General features: G+C 18.5%; 4 protein-coding genes across 6 annotated transcripts; 1 reads left to right on the top strand and 3 right to left on the bottom strand.

Moving 5' to 3' along the window:
* Window positions 1–1,700: 1,700 nt before the first annotated feature.
* LOC552280 (protein SDA1 homolog) lies at window positions 1,701–10,276 on the bottom strand. The gene is made up of 10 exons (XM_026439713.1): window positions 10,182–10,276; window positions 10,014–10,118; window positions 8,174–8,272; window positions 7,565–8,080; window positions 7,227–7,461; window positions 6,986–7,121; window positions 6,456–6,777; window positions 6,029–6,342; window positions 5,428–5,902; window positions 1,701–2,194 (listed from the first exon to the last, which is right to left on the bottom strand). Exons 1-10 carry the CDS (start codon window positions 10,266–10,268, stop codon window positions 1,994–1,996), a joined length of 2,490 nt encoding a protein of 829 aa, XP_026295498.1. The 5' UTR covers window positions 10,269–10,276; the 3' UTR covers window positions 1,701–1,993.
* On the bottom strand, window positions 8,474–10,217 carry LOC113218653 (origin recognition complex subunit 5). The gene is made up of 3 exons (XM_026439712.1): window positions 10,182–10,217; window positions 10,014–10,118; window positions 8,474–9,889 (listed from the first exon to the last, which is right to left on the bottom strand). Exon 3 carries the CDS (start codon window positions 9,808–9,810, stop codon window positions 8,512–8,514), a length of 1,299 nt encoding a protein of 432 aa, XP_026295497.1. The 5' UTR covers window positions 9,811–9,889; window positions 10,014–10,118; window positions 10,182–10,217; the 3' UTR covers window positions 8,474–8,511.
* Window positions 10,277–12,180: 1,904 nt separating the features above from the next.
* Window positions 12,181–13,378, top strand: LOC100576506. 2 transcript variants are annotated; one of them, XM_026439540.1, is made up of 4 exons: window positions 12,181–12,296; window positions 12,378–12,565; window positions 12,632–12,890; window positions 12,964–13,378. In XM_026439540.1, the coding sequence occupies exons 2-4, from the start codon at window positions 12,413–12,415 to the stop codon at window positions 13,194–13,196; spliced, it is 645 nt and encodes a 214-aa protein (XP_026295325.1). In that variant the 5' UTR covers window positions 12,181–12,296; window positions 12,378–12,412; the 3' UTR covers window positions 13,197–13,378. The 2 variants fall into 2 exon arrangements, with proteins under 2 accessions (XP_026295325.1, XP_026295324.1); XM_026439539.1 differs by having other exon boundaries at window positions 12,239–12,565.
* A 698-nt stretch (window positions 13,379–14,076) lies between these two features.
* Window positions 14,077–18,840, bottom strand: LOC412619 (amidophosphoribosyltransferase). Of its 2 annotated transcripts, none has more exons than XM_396074.6 (8): window positions 18,703–18,840; window positions 17,438–17,639; window positions 16,920–17,212; window positions 16,598–16,847; window positions 16,108–16,341; window positions 15,907–16,034; window positions 14,443–14,664; window positions 14,077–14,359 (listed from the first exon to the last, which is right to left on the bottom strand). In XM_396074.6, exons 2-8 carry the CDS (start codon window positions 17,613–17,615, stop codon window positions 14,087–14,089), a joined length of 1,578 nt encoding a protein of 525 aa, XP_396074.2. In that variant the 5' UTR covers window positions 17,616–17,639; window positions 18,703–18,840; the 3' UTR covers window positions 14,077–14,086. The 2 variants fall into 2 exon arrangements, with proteins under 2 accessions (XP_396074.2, XP_026295323.1); XM_026439538.1 differs by lacking the exon at window positions 18,703–18,840 and adding an exon at window positions 17,941–17,959.
* Window positions 18,841–19,332: the final 492 nt, after the last annotated feature.

Genomic DNA, 19,332 nt, shown 5'->3' with positions numbered 1-19,332 from the left:
TCGAAATAAGTCTTTGTTAAATAATAAATTATTAGATATATAAATAATAGATTTTTAATTTGTATAAATAAAAATATAAAAAATTTCATTTTTTGAAGTGATATAAGTATATTATATGATTATATATATAATATATTACATATATATATATATAATATTATGCGCAAATCCATCAAATTAATTTAATAATCCAGTTTATTTTGAAATTGTAATTAAATGAGATGATAGTTGAATCTAATTAAAAATAATGATATTTTCTAATTTAATATAGATTACAACTTATTATTTATTTTTTTATTCCAAATATTATTTATCATTCATTTTAAAAAATTTCGATATTCACCTTTTTGTATTATAATTTTGCATTATTTATTTTAAATGATTCGATCATTTCAATTAATTCATTCGTCTTATACGAATAATAACTAATTAATCCACTATTCATAAATAAGAAATAATTTTAATAAATATTGGATACATTTACTTCGACATATATTACTTGAACTCTTGTTCAAATTTAATTAGTGGCATATATCCATATATCAATAATATTATATTATAATTCAGTATCACAACAAATCTACTCAATAATTAATCTTTTTTGTTAATAATTCATTAATTCATTTAATAAATCAAAATAAAAATTTATAGAATATAAAAAATTGTTTGAAATTATCTTAGAAATCTCTACAATTTAACATTTTTAAGATTGAATTTTGTGAGATTAATATTAATAATATTTACTAGATACGGTACAGAAATATAATATAGAGGCCAATATCTATATATATGCTATTCTATGTATAACTGTATTGAAAATATCATTTTTTTTTAAATTTACAAAATTATAAAATTTTCAAAATTAATTTATTTCACATTGATCAAAATTGTAAAATAAATTAATACACAAGATAAAACACAATAGTTATAGTTATGCATAAAAAATTTGTATATTATAAATTTAAATTATTTTAAATATTTGATCAAATAGTTAAAAACAATTTTATATAAAAAGTTGCAAAATAAAAATATATTCATAATTTATGATAAAAGTAATTTTTTGTTTTAATATTTATTTAGTTTTTTTAAATTTATGTAAAAATAAAATAATATTCATTTGATTGATATTTTTAAAAATATAAATTTTTTATAATTATAATATATTACAATTGCATTAAATATAAAAAATTAAAAACACAATATTTTCTATATAAAATTATCGTTTCAATTAACTATTAGTTTATAGTAATTTCTATTTCTACAGAATAAATATATTCCAATATGAAATTTTATATTTCGTTTAAATTTATAAAACAATCTATTTTATACTTTATTTCAGATTTTATATTGAATTTTAATTACTATTATAATTTTAATTTTAACTAATATTATTTATTTTATTAATATTAATTTTTTGTGCTGAATCAATAACATTAAGATAACATTAAAATAAGAACTTTGGAGCTTCAAAATCGTGAAATAAAGAAATACATTGTATCTCTAATCTATCTCAATTATAATTATATTTCTATGAAGAAATAAATATAAGATTTAATTTCGCGGATTTTCTGTCGTAATTATATTTATAAAATTAATATATTCTTTACTATTAAATCAAACATACTCTTATATAGCTCTATACAGCTCTGCAAAATAAGTTTAAATTATAAAGTTCAAATAATAAATTGTAATATTAAATATATATTTATAGTCAGATTTTATTTAATCAGTAAATTATTTTAACAATATCTTATGACAATATTTGCGTTATATTATCATTATACTTCGTTTCTTCTCATTTCACAACATTAAATTACTTAACTTAATAAATAAATCTTAACTTACATTTTTACATAGCTTCTTTTGTATTTATTTTAATCTCTAGAGTCCCCACAAAAGAATTCCATAAATATATTAATATATAATAATTATATATATATATTTATTTATTTATATTTTTATATACATACAACATAATATTTATGAATATATATTATTTCATTTTTCGTTGTCTCAATAAATGATTTCTCAAAGCAATTTGTTTTTCCTTAAAAGAACGTTTTACTTTTCCTTTTACTTTATGCTTTAACATTTGAAAAGCTTTGGTTTTTTTTTTTTCGCGATTTGTTTTACTACAAAGTGGATTTTGTCGTCCATCTTTATAACCGAATCTTTCTCTTCCTTCTTGTCCTTTCTATAAAAAAAAAAAATAAATTAAGTATATAAATAAACAAATAAATAAAAGTGTTTTAAAACAAAAGATACAGGAAAATGATTTTATACACAAAAATTTTATATACAAAAATGAATCAAAAAAAAAATGGAGATTTTCTTGTTTAAATTTCATTTTCGAATAAATCAAATAAATCAATCTTAAAAATTTTCAAGAACAAATAAATTTGGATAATTTTCAATTAAACAAGTAAATTATTGATAACGCATTATTTTATATATACAAATAAGTAAAAAATATAAAATAAAATTTTAATATTTATATCTTAATTTTTGAAAAAATCAAAATTGAGAATTATAGAGAATATTTATTATTATTCTATTTATTATGTATTGTTTTAGGTAAGCTCTAAAATTATATTATTATCAATAATGTCATTTATATTTTTAAAACTTTATGAATTCTTAATACTTTAACATTCTTAATAATATATTTTGTTATATCTAATTAAATTTGTAGTATGATTTTTTTATGAATATTATTTATTTTAAAAAATATAACTAAATTATAAAAAATACAAAAATATGATAAATTATTTCTATCCATTCAAGAAAAAAATAAAAAAACATTAAAAAAAAAACTTCAAATAATAAGATTAAAAGCTACATATGTATAAAAAAAAACGAAATTATTGCATTGTATCAAAAAACAATATTATTATATTTTCTCATTGAATAAATAAATTTTACATAAAAATCTTTTTTATGATAAAAAAATTATGGAAATTTCTAATGTTAAATTGTGATACAATATTGCTATAAAAGAATTAAACTTACTATAAAACATTTATAAGCAATATGTTTTAATCGTTCTTTTTTATGTAATCAAAAATTATATTTGTAAATAATATGTTTATATAATTTACGTTTCGAATAATTTTTGTATAAATATTTGATTATACAATGACTTTTATAAACTTGTGTGCAAATTTTTTTCACTTCCAATTTTGTCATTATCTTTATAATATGCAATCATTAATAGCAAAATCATTAATGTGATGAAATAAATTTATAAAATTGTATATTTATACTATACAATAATATTTATTTTTATACTATATAATTGGAAAAATTTTATATTATCTTTTTATTTTTCTTTTCTTTTTTTATTTTCTGAGAAGAAAATATCTTCAATGTTTAAAAAAATTTTTAAAATAAACGAACAACAGCTATATCGTGATATAAATTTTCAGAAATTAATATAAAATTATAATTAACTTAATTTTTATTATATGTTACGAAAAAATGAATAATTATTTTTATTATTCTAATATGATAATTTTATATTTCATCCTTAATTTTTAGGAAAACTAGTAGTAATTAAATTTTTCATTATCAAAAAATTCCTTCATTTTAATATAATTCCTTTTTTAAATATAAATTTTTGATTCTAGCAATATTATTACATATCTGCAAAATTTTTTTAAGTATAACTTGTTACAAAAAAATCATAAAATAATAATAAATTTAATTGGTGGATTCAAAATTTAAAAATAATGCTTATTATGTATATTATTATTATGTAAATATAACCGAAAAAATTGCTTATAAATATTGCTATTCAAGCCAAAAATGATTTTCTAAACAAGAAGAAATGGTTAATTCACATAATATTAAAATATTATTATAATTTGTAATAATATTATTTAAAAAATCCATAGGATAATATTTTAAATTCAAATCATCTAAGTTTAAACAATTTTAAATAGTACATTGTAAAAATTGTTTAAGTATAATTTTTTTCTAAATTTGCATAAAATAGAATAGAAAATTTAATTATAAATATATATAAATATAAGTGATAAATAAAAATAATAAATATAAATAATAATACAATAGAATAATAGAAAAATAATAATACAATCAATCAAGAAAATGTAGTTTATTTAAAAATAATCGTTGTCTTTTCCAATTTATTACTCCATTAATTGAAATAATACCAAAATAAGATAACTATTTTATAAAAAAAACTTCAAAGAATATAATAATAATTTTTTCGATTTTTTAAAAACGAATTCAAATTGAAAATTAAAAAATAAAAATTTATTTATATATATTTTAAAATTAAAAAATAATTTTGTAATTCGAAAAAAAATATATTTAGAAAATCCATTTTTTCCTAATTAAGATGAAAAAAATAAATAAATAAATTCAATTCAATTTAGTTTCTGAAATAAAAATTTGGATAATGATCTAAAAATTCTAGTGATTAATCAACATAAAATTTTGAAAAATTGTAAAAAAGGCAGGATAAACCTCAAATATAAAATTTTAACTTTGGATATCCATTAATTTTTAAGATATTAAAAAACTTTCAGTTCATTGTAATTTCGATTGTCCAAAAATTTTTTATATTTTTTTTTTTTTTCGTATTTCACGGATCCAAAGAATTTGTAAAATACTTAAACTTAGTAGTTAATATTTCAAATTCACCATAATTTATGAGAAAATAACTTTTTGATCTATTTATTTTACAAGTATTTAATATCTATTATCATCATATATTTATATTAATGAAAAATAAGTAGTGACATACTTATTATGAATAAATATATATATGTATAGGTGAAATTCTACTGTTCTAATTATTTGTAATTTCTTTTAATTATTTATAAAAATCTTTTTTAAAAGATCAATTTACAAATATCTCGTAAACTAACTATATTTATAAGAAAAAGTTGTTCAAAATCTCGTCATCTATATATTTAAAAATTATCGAAATCAAAAAGTTTTTCTGCAATCTTTAACTTAATATTAGTAATAATAATAATTAATAAAAAATACAAAAATATGAATTAATTTTTCATAGTTTGTAACAAAAAAAAACATTAAAATTAAAAATAAAATTGTTTCATAATTTAAATCGTGAACTTTGAGATGAATTGCAAAAATTCGAATGGAATTTCGATAGAATCTTAATATTCTTACAATACTTATAATCTTGAAATTTGAGACAAAAACATAAACAATAATCTAATTTTAAATTAAAACTTTTGATGATTAAAACTTTTAATGAAATATATATATATAAATAATACTGATTGTGTCTAATTTTTGAATATTATTGAATCTATCTATACAAAGTCAAACATTATCAGTCCCAAAATGGGATTCAGAATTCTGTATGATAGAATAAAATATTGAAATTCCGCTCGAAATTTTTCTATTTTTTTTTTTCGAGATTTTAAAACTAACCTTCACAGATTCAATCCGAGTTTGTTTATCGTGTTTTCGTTTTTTATAAATATTTTCTATATCGATCAATTTAACAAAATCCCCATGTTCTCTTTCACTAGAATGAAGTCTTTTTAAACTAGTATATGTTATTTGTTGTTTTGCTAATGCAGTATCTATTTTTTTAAAATCTTCATCACTTAATAGTCGCTCATTAGATATCAAAGCTGCCTTCTCTCTTTTTTCTGCTGTGATATCTTTTTTTTTCAATTTTGCATTTTTTCTTTTTTCTGTTTTTAATTGTTTTTTTTCAAATTTCGTTAACAGTTTACATTGTTCTTGTTGATTTCGATTCATAATATTATCAATTTCTATGTCTGTATAATTAATTTTAAAATTATTAGTTATATATATATCATTATTTGTACATAATTTATTTTCCATATCTTTGTTTTCATTCATAACATCAATAACATTTTTATTATTCATATTACTTGTATTGTTTTCATTCATAATATCAATAGCATTTTTATTATTCATATTATTTGTATTTTTCATATTAGATTTAATATTATAAATATCTAAAATTTCATTATCATTTTTGTTTACAAATAAGTTTAATTTCTTTTTTTCCTCTTTTTCTTCCAACTTCTTTTCCTTTTCTTTTTTTTCATTATTATCATTGCCACATTCATCATTATTATAAAAAACATCATTATCATTATCATTATCGATATCACTGTTGTTATCATCATCATCATCACCATCATCATCATCATCACCATCATCACCATCATCACCATCATCATCATCACCATCATCACCATCATCACCATCATCATCATTATCATCATCATCATCATCATCGTTACTATCATCATTGTTATAGTTTTCATCATTGATATAACTTACATTTATCCAATCATCCTCTCTAATCTGTAAACCATTTTTTCAATAAGATTTCTTATTATTATTATTAATTAATTTATTATATTATTAATTACATATAATTAATTAATTAATAGTAATTTTTATTTTTAATATCTTACATTGTCTTTAATCTTATTTTTTGAAATTTCTTTAACTTTGTCAATCTCATTGTCAAATAAAACTTCAGCTCCTGGTATAAAATCATTAGTACACATTTGACCATATTTTGGAATATTTAAAGTAATAGTTGCTTCTATAGGACGTCCTCTATCTTTTTTATGTAATAATTCAGGTATTGAATTTCTGAATACAGCAATCAAAGAACGTGCAGCCATCATTACACTTCGTTCTTTATAATATTTGTATCGCGCTAAATCTTGTAATAAATCTGCATTCATAACTAAAGGACATCGTATACATATTTCTCTAATAGCATTTAATCTATAAGTAATGTTAAAATAATTTAATATTAATTGAAATAATATAATTTTCAAAAACATTAAACTCTTATAAATATATATATACATATTTACAATATATATATATATGTTTTTATTAAATGTATATATATATGTATATATGTATATATTATATTTTACTTAATGTATATTTTACTTAATATACACGCACGTATACATAATATACATACCCAATGGCCATGACATCTGCTGAATTACGTTCTGTAATAAAATTGTTTGCTAACGTTTTCAAAATTGGTTCTAATATATCAGGAGGTATAAGTTCATGAGATGCTTGAGCGATAAATTGTAAAAGTTTTGTTACTTCTAAAAGAGAAAGACAGACAATTATATCATATTTATTTATATATTCATTGTTATTCAAATTTAGCACAGAAAGTTGATACAATTTTTAATAATAAAAAAAATTACCTCTTTGATGAGGTTGTAAAAATCTTTGTAAATAAGGATAAAAATTTAATAGAAATAAATTATGCAAACCAATAAGTCTTGAAATTACATCCAATGTTATTAATTTAATTTCAAATCTATCATTATTTTTTTCCAATTGTTTAAATAATTTTTCTATAAAATCCTGTGGATCATGAATTAAATGTAATGCCGAAAAATTAAATCTCGGTGCTTTCATCTCTTTTTTTTTAGATTTCTAAAATATTGAAAATTCAAAATGTTCATTATTAACAAATTGCAATGTTATTTGTAATAATCTATAATAATTATTTAATTATATGATTTACTAATTGACTTACCATTAACAATCGTTTTGCTCTAGTTAATTCTTTATTTCGTTTTTTTGTTTTTTTATTTACTCTATTAGCCATCATAATTTCCTTAATATTTGATTCATTATCACTGTCAGTTTCCTCACTTATCTGTTTTTCTGAATCTGTTCCCAAAAAGAATTTTAAGCAAGTAACCATAACTTTGGTTGCTTTAACAAAACAACCTGTTGCTAGAACATTTACCGTTTTCGCATCATTCCAAATATTTTTGTTATACAATTTTATCATGATATCTGCAGACATTTTTGCAGCCTTTACATTAGAATCTTTTAACATTGAAAACATAAAATTTTGTAAAGTTGTATTAATTTTTGCATTTTTTTGTTTAGAATTCACATTTTTAATATCAGTAATAATATGTGTTTCAAGAAATTGCCTTAAATTTTTATCTTGGCATCTTAAAAGTTCAAAAAATAAACTCAAAAGTGCAGTTGGTTCTAAGAGAGATTTATTACGTAGTTGTATTAAAACTTTACAAAATGTCTACAAAAAAAATTTACTTTAATTATAAAGAAGAAAGTCAATTTAATTTTTATTAACTATTATTAGTTTTATACTTATTTATTTTATACTTACAAGTCGCATATCATTATCAAGTACCATATTATATGTTTTGAGTACATCAATAATTTCTTGAGGAAATGATTCTAACACATATGGATAACAATGAGCCACCTGTATTAATACAATAAAATAATATAATGCTTAGAAATGATAAAATAATTAAATAAAATAATAATAATTTATATATGCAATATATTAAATTCATTTATATATTTTGTTACATGTATCTATAAAAAAAAATAATATTTCATAAATTTTAATATTTTATTTTTTTTTAAATTAATCAATACATAAAATTAAAATAAATAAATTTATATAATCAAAAATGTTTAAGTCAATACATTTTCAATTTAACATATAAAATTGTACAAATAGTTTTGAATATTAAATCCAACAGTTTTAGATATGACAAGAATGAAATCATATGATACACAACATTTGAGTTTAGGCTCATTCAAATTATAATTTCCAACAATTGATAGCAAACCAAGTTGACACATAGATGGAATCTGTGAGAGTAAATTAGCATTTATATCAACTTTTTCAATAAGAATGGCACAAAAGATAGCAATCATCCTAGATATTGGAAAATTATAAGGTCCACAAAAAGTATTTAACATTATCTTTTTTTTATTAATAATTTTTCTTTTTTTCTTAAATTTTTGTTTCATAAATAGATATTTATCATGTGTTGCAGGATTATACGAAGCAAGATATGATGCAATTAACATATATTTTGCATAATATGGTAATTCAAAACTTAATGCTAATCTCATTGTTGATTCAATATCTTTAGATAATTGATCAGAATTTGTAAATTTTTCAGAAACTCGTAAATAAATAAATTCTAGATTTGCTTTAAAAGTAGCAGAAATATTTCTCCATAAGAAAACAGTATCATTTCTTTTAGTCTGATCAATTTCAATAGGTTTTACATATTTAGAAAAATTTATTTTGGCCATGTAACGCAGTTCATTAATATCTCGACAGAATAGAAAATATACAGAGAGAAATAGTTTTAAATAATTTTTATAAAATATACTATCATGATCATATGATTTATTTGAAAATAAAATTTCGATAAATTCGTTTCGTGTATATTGTGAAAAATAAATTTTAATAGGATTATAAATACTTATTTTAGTACAAAACTTTTCCCACACTATATCACTTATAAATATTACACAAACATTGACATTTGATAATTCTTTGAGTTTTGAAAATGCAGATAATAAATTAACATCATTATCTCGTAATTTATCACACTTATCAAGTACTATTATAATTGGACGAGTATCTTTTATAAAAATTTCTTTGAGATTTATTATAAAGTCCAAAAAATTATCACATTTATAATATGTTTGTTTATTAGTTGATAAATTATTAAAATTCAATGATAAATCACTTAAAATATAATCAAATATATATCTATTGTTCACATGTTCTATACAATTAATAATAGCCACATTATATTTTAAATAAGAAAGCATATCTTGCACTATTAAAGATTTTCCAGTAGCTACATGACCATAAATAAATATACTATAAGGCATTGGTTCATCAGAATAACCAATTAATGAATATAATTGCATTATTACTTTCTTGCGACATATGATTTTTCCATCTATATATTCCAAATATTTTTCCATAATTATTTTTAAAAATTCCTTAATAATAAATAATACAATATTACTAAATATATTTTTTCATATATTTTGTCAATTATACCTGTAAAAAAAAAATTTTTTTCTAATATTTAAAAATCTCATATAATCATAAAAAATAATAACAAAATCATATTTAATTTTTTAGACTTATATGAATTATTTTATATTAATTTTCAAAATGTTACCTGTGCTAAAAAAATGACTGATTCATCAAGATTTTTATTAAACTTATTTGGTGTTAAACAAAAAACTTCCAAAGTGGATTTGTAATGTTGATACTGTTGAAGAAACTGAAAAATTATAAAAAATTACATCGAATTTTATTAAATAATATTTTAATTTAAAAAACTTACTTCTTCCTTATAAGATTCAGGATCTCGTTTAATAAGATTTTGTAATTGTGGAAGATTCTCTGGTAAACGATTATTATGTCTCACCATTTTTTCATCTAAATTAATAAATAAAAATAAATTCAATTTGTTTAAAATATATTACTATTATATTCTAAATAATTTATAGAAAATTATATATTTAACATAGATAAATAATAATGATAACGATTGACAACATAATGATTGAATAATTTTTTAAGTAATTTTCTTTGATCATAAAAAATAAAATTAAATATTTTTTATTTTTTTAATTCTTTGATTTTATAATTTAATATTCATAAATATAATTTAATAATATATAATAGTATATATAATAGTATATATAATAGTAAAAAAAATATTTTATACACGTGCTTTATATAATGTAAGCCAATAACCAATTTGAACATTGTTAAACAAATTTATTTATTTAAAGTATAAAAATTTAATTTATAAAATTAAAATAAAATAAAAGGAAATAATTATATTGAAAGATAAAAAATTTATATTTTCAGTTTATAGTTACCATTTAAATTTCTAAATAAAACTGTTCTTTTAATATCTCAAGAATCTTAAGAATGAATCTTAAGAAAATGGAGGAAATCTTATGGCGTTTCTTTTTAATTATTAGATATAAACAAGATAAATAATTATTTAAATATATAAATTATATATATAAAAAATAAAAAAAAATAATAGTTATATATTACTCTATATAAATAAATAAATATATTTATTTATATTTATTATTAAATAAAATAACGTATAATATTTCTATATAAATAGCAACACAATTAGATGCAAAGTATTCGTTTTACATTATAAATTTTCATAACATTCCGAAAATTTTTATTTTATTGAAAATTTATATGTATAGAACATAATGAATTACATATAAAGCAATTATTTTTCAGAATAAAATTAAATACCAAATGTTTCAGCATTTTTCATCTAGGGATATCTAGGGATATAATGAAATTAACATTTAAAGTTTTAATACTTTTTCATTCTTTTCAACATAATTTTATAATAATAGAATATAGAATAAATTTTAAATGTTTAGTTTCTAATATTCTATTGTAAATAATAATTCTATTGTAAATAATAAATAGTTTGTATTATTCTATTGTAAAAAATATTAAATATAATAAATATTATATAATTATATATTATTCATTCATATTTATACATATCTATACATAATAGGAAAATATAAATGAAAAAATATTTTTTTAGTTATATTTTTTATTTATGTTTAATAATATTTTTTATAGATTTTATTTTCTATTTATTTTCTATATATTCTCTATTTATTTCATTTTTAATATTATATGATATATTGAATATATTTTGTTATGATGTATTAAAGCTAGTTGATTGGTTTCTTTCAATAATATTTATTTTAATTAATTTTTTTGCTTATTCCATTTTCATAATGATTTATAATCAATTTTTTTTAATTCAATGAAAATCTTTTTACTTTTTCTATCTATTTAATCGATAATACTATAGATCAGTATTGTTTAAAACAAAAAAATAATTGCCAATTATCTTTTATATATAATTCATATATAATGAAGGGGAATTTCATGTATAATAAACAGAAATTTCGCCTTGTAATAAAAAAAATTCCCTAAAATGTATATTATTTATATGTTGGCTATACAAGTTTAAACAAGCTAACAAATTATAACATTCTTTTTTTATTTTTAGTATTTTTAAGTAATAAAAAAATTCGTAAATAAATATAATATATAAAAATGAATTTTGTTATGTAAAATAAATATAAATAAAATATATTTAAAAAAAAAATATTTTTTTTCATTTATACTATTTTTCTATATGGTGTATGAATACAAGTTATTAAATAAATATTACATTAAATAAAAAAAATTATATATAATATAGATAAAATTGTATCCAAAATTGAAAAAATGAATTTTAAAAATTGTTTTCACTTTCTCAAAAATTTCTTATCGACGAAAAAACTATTTCATATATAATTACGTTCTACATATAAACTTTCGATAAAATCAAAATTTTCAGATAGGATAAATTCCTTTATGATATAAAGGAAATCTTTTGCATTTGACTCTAGTAAGTGATACATTTCAAATTTCATTGCAAAATATGAAATTTCAATACAATTTTTTTTTTAAATATTTATATTAAATATAGTAGACATTAAACATTTTATATAACATATAATCATAATGGAAAAAAATGATGAAGTATCAGATAGCGAAGAAATTCTCGTATATGTAGAATTTGAAGTACTTGATGATAATGTATTTAATGAAAAACAATTACAATTGGATATGATTGGTATAGATACAGAACATCCTATAATGCAAATTAATGGAAAGGTAAATAATAGATAAATTAATATTTTATTGATTTTGTATAATATTTTTTTTGTTTGATAATTTTAGTTTTATGAGGGTACTTATGAAGATATTGTTGGTACTTATATGTTTTTCACAAAAACTAATGATTCTGCAATGAGTGATCCTGTATTTGATATTGCTCCAAATTTTAAATATTTTGCTAAAACTAAAAAATTTTTAAAAATGCAAAGAATCTTCATAAAATCTAGAACAGAAGTTCTTGGTGATTCTGAAAATAATCAATGTATTCCAAATTCATATACACTTAAACAAGCAGGAATACCACTTCAATATCGAGCAGAAGGTATTAAAAGTTTAATTTATTTAATAATTTTGTTTATATTGTGATTCCAATTATAAGATATATTATTTTATAGCTCTTTTATTTTGGAAGACTATGCGAAGTAATAGATTAAATGCATTACATTCATATTTAGAAAAACAACGTATCAGACAACAAAAAAAATCTCAAGGCATAATATTAGAGTCTGAATCTGATGAAGATAATCCATTTGCTATATATGAGCATAAAGAAGAAACTTTTAATTTAGACAAGTCAGACCATATTCATGTTGATTCACAAAAAGGATTAATTAATTCTGATAATTAATTTAATAAAAATTAATATTTTAAAGAAGATATATACATATACATAAAAGAACACAATAAATTTTTACTTTGAAAAACAATAAACAATAAACTGTTTTTTAATTAAAAATATATACTAAAAATATTGTGAAAAAAAATTTAAAAATATAATTTGGGATACACAAAACAGAATTAAAAACAAAATATGACATTTTATTTCTTAATAATTAGTATTTGTTTTTTAAAAATTTGTACATAATATAAAATATGTTTATATAAAAATATAAGACATTAAAATTCTACATATTATAGAAAAATAATATAAATGATTGATAATTATTTTTAAAATTCTTTATGATTAATTAAATAAATTGATTAATGATCGAATGATATGAATTGATAATATTTATTTAATTTTTAGTATATATTATTTGATTTCATTTTTTTAATTTAATAAAAAAATTAACATAATATTTTTTATCAAATTATATTAAATTCATATGATATAATATGATATATATGATATAAAAATTATTTTATATCAAATTCATTGATATAAAAATATTTCTATAATAAAATAAGAACTTTCCTTTATTTAATATTTAAAAAATTTTTAATATAATATAATATTATATTATATTATATTATACATATTATATATTGTGATATTATATATTACTGTAATTTTTAATGTAATATTATATATTACTAATTTTTATTAATATAACACAACATTTATTTAAATTAATCTTTAAATACTGAATTACTTTTAGATATTGTATTAATTAATGATTTAATATGCATAGAAAAATATAAAATTGTATTAAATTTCACGATTTTTTATATTAAAACCATATAATGCAATTTATGATTTAACAATATATAAATATAAGTACAGTTTATTTTTTTTTTTTACCAATCTAAATTACTAGGAAGTTCATCAGGATAATCTCCTGTTAAACAAGCAGTACAATGACCAATATAACTGCTTTCACGATTATCCATACCAAATCTTACAGCTTTTACAAGTCCATCTACTGAAAGATATGTTAAGCTATCAGCTCCAACATGTTTTGCTAATTTTACATTATCCAATTTATTAGCAATTAACTCTTCTCTAGTTGGAATGTTAATTCCCATATAGCAAGGATATTTTAATGGAGGAGAAGCTATCCTAATATGAACCTGCAAAGACAAATATTTAATAACACCATTTAATAAATTTCTTAATAAATTTTTTTATCAATTTTATAAAAAAAAAAAATTACTTCTTTTGCTCCTGCATCACGAAGTAACTTAATAATAGGTCCAATAGTATTTCCTCTAACAATTGAATCATCTATAAGAATTAATTTTTTTCCTTTTACATTTTCTGATAAAGCTCCAAATTTCTTTGCTACACCAAGTTGTCTGAGTCGTGTACTAGGTTGAATAAATGTTCTACCAACATATCTATTTTTGCATAATACTTCCGCAAACGGTATTTGAGACTGCAAATTAATAATATTATTCTAAAGATATTATTTGCTTATAAAATTTATAAAAAAAAATTATATATTAATATAATTTTTTAATGTTAAAATAAATTGCACATTTAAATCAATTTTTATGAACTACTTATACCATATAAAATAAATATTAGATAAATACGAATTGGATAAAAAAATTCAGAAGTTATAAATTCAATAGCTGCAATTATTAAAATAAAGCCTTCTCTCTGATAGAATTTGAACTCAATTTAGAATTTTTCTTCTATATCTTATTGAATGAAAAAAAAGAAGAGCAAAAGTAAAGATAGTTGAAAAAAATATATATTTAAATAATACAAATTAATATAACAATTAAAATTCTTTATTTTTTATAAATTTTTTGTAATAAATTTATCAACATATTTGTAAAATTTTTTTGATTAAAATAATATCATTTAATGTCAATATTATTTAATAAGCAATATTAATTTTTTTCATCTGTTAAGATTTTAAAAATTCATGATATTAAAAATTATAAATATTTTAATATAATACAATATTAATTTAGATTATTACTTTAGATATAGAAATAATGAAATTGAAAACAATCTTTAAAAATTACATTGGATAAGATTAATAAAACAATTATCAAAAATTAATTATAAAATAAACTTGAATTCAATAAAAATTTAATTAACAATTATATCATTTAAAATACAGAAGATCAAAAACGTATATTTTATATAGTTCCATCAGTATAGGATATTTAATTCTTATTATTATAAATCATTATTATGAATAATATTTTTCATATGTCTTATTTGTAGTTACTAACATCAAACATGCATGTATCAATACACAATTTTGATACATAAATTTCTGAAAATTGTTATTTTATTTATCAAAATCAATTAATAAAAAATGAATATTGCTCTTAACTTCCTTCAAATTATATATTATTTTTGATGTTATTTTAATTAGAAAATATTCATAAATATATTGGTAAAAGTTTTATTAAAAGAAAAATAAAAAATAAAAAAATTTAATTATTTCATTGGTTTTAAAATTTTAAATTAGAATCATGTTATATTGTTCAATCATAGAATTTTTATGACATGGATAATTTTTTCTAATATTGAGAATAAGTAATTTGTATTTATCAGATTGTTTTTTTTATTATAAATTTATATTCTGCATTTGTAATTAAATAATTCATAATTATTGATACTTACTATTATAATTAAAAAATTTTAATACATTCACCTGTCTGGCATATCCATGTGCTGCTGCAGTTCCAGATTCAGGTACTGAACTAACTATATCTGCTTCTATTGGAGATTCTAAAGCAAGTTCTCGACCACATTGCATTCGAACAGAATAAACCATTTGTCCTATTATGTAAAATAAAGTAAATTTTTATTTATTGACATATATATATTATATGATATATTTTTTATATGTTACCTTCAAAAATACTATCACTACGTGCAAAATAAACATATTCAAAAATGCAGAATGCTTGAGGCTTTTTATCTGGTCTATCAACAATATCAATAGTTTTTATACCCTCCCGTGTCAATTCTACAATCTCTCCAGGAAATACTTCACGCACATATCGTGCTCCAATACTTAAAAAGCCACATGATTCAGATGATATAACCCAACCTTCAGCTTCATCATCATCATCTGATTCATTTCCTGATATATAAAAAAAATTTGTTAATATGATATGTTTTATTTATAATATAATTTTATTATAACATTATTATTATTATTATAATAAAAAGAAATTTATCTAAATGTAAAACAAAATTTCCTAATATTTTTTTTATTCTAAATTATAATTGCAAATTATAATAATATTGAAAATATTTTATAATTATAGAATATATATATATATATATATATATATATATATATTATAAAATATATTATAATTATAAGTTCTACATACCCAAATTACCAATAGGAACAATTTTTCCAAGACATAATGGGCGATTTCCATAAGGATCTCTAACACCATATATCTTGTCTCTCTGCATAATTACTAATGAATATGATAATGGTGCTAATTGCATAAGGTGTTTTATTCGTGCTGGCCAATCTGGACCATTAACTTCACCTTCAGGAGGATTTAAACAAAGTGCTTGTGTTATTAATTCAGAATCTGAATATGTTGATAAACCTACTCCACGTCCTAATACCTAAAATCAGCAAAATTTTTTTAAAAATAAATATTAAATTAATATAAAACTTTTTAGATATTTTCTAATTACCATTTTTCTCAATGATTCTGTATTTACTAATTCTCCATTGTGAGCAACTGCTAATGCTCCATGTGCTGTATGAACCACAAATGGTTGACAATTAACTTCTTCACTTGCTGCACTTGTACTATATCTAGTATGACCAATTCCAAGATTTCCATTTAGTTTTTTCATGTTTTCATCATTAAAAATGTTATTAATCATACCCATGCCCTTATGGACATGAAAAGATTTCGAACATACACCCTCACTTGTAACAATACCTGCACTTTCTTGACCTCTATGTTGTAATGCTACTAAACCTAAATAAACATGATATATGTATATATAATTTATTATCATATATATTATTATTATTAATATTAATATTAATTGTATTTTTTAATTATTATAATAATTTTAATATATATATATATATATTAGTATGATATATTATGTACATATATATATATATATATATATATAAATTAATAATTATAATACAAATGTTCTCTAAAAATCCAAATTATAATAAAATTTAAATTTACCCAAACAAATTACTTGAGCAACATCAATTTGAGATGGCCAATCACCTGCAGCAATACATCCAAAAACTCCACATTCATGTGTAAGACCAGTTATTATTTCATCTCTCAATTTATTTTGGAATGCTTTAACTCTTTTATTTTCCTGAGATATTATCCGATTACAAGAGTTTGTTTGCATATTGCAAAATATTTTAATTATAATCTGAAAAATATTATATTTATTAAATATTATGAAATTTCTATTAAATAATATTATTAAAATTCATTTATTTTATTGTGATTAAATTTTTAATTATATATTGAATTAATTATAAAAGATAAAAATAAATTAAAGTAAAATTATATAGTATTATATAATAATGGAAAAAAATTTCATTATATTATTAAACATAGTAGACCCCCCTGAGATTTCTTCTGAATTATCAATAATAACCCTTTATGACTGTTGACCTCTAATAAACAGATAAATTTTTTTATATTTTATATATATATATTCTTTTTACTTGCTTAATCAATATTTTGCAATTGATTTCATCATTGTATTTCTAACTTATCAGTATGTATACTGATATCAATATATATAGAAAATATTTATAAAATAATCTTATTATTCTTAATGCAATATTGTAAAATATTTTAGTAATTGTATTAATATTTTAATAATTTTTGTATTATTTTTAATTAAAATTATAGTAAAAATTTTGAATAAAAAAAAGAAAAAAATAAAAATATTTAAAAAAATAAAAAAAGAAATATATTTTTTCTTCAATTTATAATATAGTTTTTAGATCTTAAAATTTACGTTCTTTTACGGTATACGCATGCGTTTATGAATATATACATATATATATACAAATATATATATATATATATATTTATTATTTTATTAAATTAAGAATTCGTTTAATAGAAAAAAATTATAATAAATATAATAAAAATGAAAAATAATAATTTTTATTTAAAATTAATTATAATAATAATTTTATTAATTTGATAAAGATTGAATCAATTAAACTGTTTAAGTTATTAACTAGGCTATGATTGGGATCTTTTTATTACAGACTGTACCCACTTGTTAAATAAGATTTTTGGCGGTTTTATAATTAATATGAAAAAAGATTATAGATACATTTTTTCACATTATTTCTTTTACTAATTAAATTTCCATTATTATATTTCTTTAATAATATCATTAGAATCAATTATTGCATCGAAACATTTTCTCTTAAGTATACAAATTTTAAATTACGTATGTTAGTACGTACCACGTGCGTCAAAGGTTTAAACGTTCGTGATGTTTGCTATCAATTCGAAGAAGATCCGCATGAAATATGTTTCTCAACTGACTTTAAATATACAAATGAATACATAGACCAATGAAAATCTCTTTTTAACTGGAGGGGTTAACTTATTTAGTTATTATCTTTTAAACTCTTTAACTACTAATTTATATTTAATAAAATATTGAACATAATTTTTTAAAGTTTTATGAAAAATTGATAATAATCTATTGTTTAAATAATAAATGTACTATATTATTATTATTATTATTATTATTATTACTGTTATTATTATTATTGTTGTTGTTGTTGTTGTTATTATTTTTATTTCGTGTATCTAATTTATCTGAATAATTATTGTTTTTTGTTTTTTTAAAATAGTCATTATAACTATTTCTATATTATAATTATTTAGAATTTTTCAATCATTTTCAAATAAGCTAAATTTTCTATAAACATAAATTCAAGATTACATGAGAATATATTATAATATCTTCTATATATTATAATTGTAAAAAATTTATTTGAATTCATTAATTTTATTATGATTTTTTATATTATTTATAAACTTTTCAAAAATAAACTAAAATTTTCATTTTAATATATATTGTACAT

The sequence above is a fragment of the Apis mellifera genome, linkage group LG3 (genome assembly GCF_003254395.2).
Source record: "Apis mellifera strain DH4 linkage group LG3, Amel_HAv3.1, whole genome shotgun sequence".
In the NCBI taxonomy this organism is placed as follows: domain Eukaryota; kingdom Metazoa; phylum Arthropoda; class Insecta; order Hymenoptera; family Apidae; genus Apis; species Apis mellifera.
The sequence above is the reverse complement of the archived record's forward strand: the minus strand, read 5'-3'. Positions and strand labels throughout refer to the sequence as shown.

Coding starts and splice junctions, on each gene's coding strand:
- LOC113218653 (XM_026439712.1), bottom strand. CDS start 9,810: ATGGAAAAATATTTGGAATATATAGATGGAAAAATCATATGTCGCAAG.
- LOC552280 (XM_026439713.1), bottom strand. CDS start 10,268: ATGGTGAGACATAATAATCGTTTACCAGAGAATCTTCCACAATTACAA. Junction 6,343..6,455: donor AAAATAAGATTAAAGACAAT/GTAAGATATTAA, acceptor AATGGTTTACAG/ATTAGAGAGGATGATTGGAT. Junction 5,903..6,028: donor GAAAAAGAGGAAAAAAAGAA/ATTAAACTTATT, acceptor TGAAAACAATAC/AAGTAATATGAATAATAAAA.
- LOC100576506 (XM_026439540.1), top strand. CDS start 12,413: ATGGAAAAAAATGATGAAGTATCAGATAGCGAAGAAATTCTCGTATAT. Junction 12,566..12,631: donor TAATGCAAATTAATGGAAAG/GTAAATAATAGA, acceptor TGATAATTTTAG/TTTTATGAGGGTACTTATGA. Junction 12,891..12,963: donor ACTTCAATATCGAGCAGAAG/GTATTAAAAGTT, acceptor ATTATTTTATAG/CTCTTTTATTTTGGAAGACT.
- LOC412619 (XM_396074.6), bottom strand. CDS start 17,615: ATGCAAACAAACTCTTGTAATCGGATAATATCTCAGGAAAATAAAAGA. Junction 17,213..17,437: donor TGCTCAAGTAATTTGTTTGG/GTAAATTTAAAT, acceptor ATGTTTATTTAG/GTTTAGTAGCATTACAACAT. Junction 16,035..16,107: donor TAGTGATAGTATTTTTGAAG/GTAACATATAAA, acceptor TTTACATAATAG/GACAAATGGTTTATTCTGTT.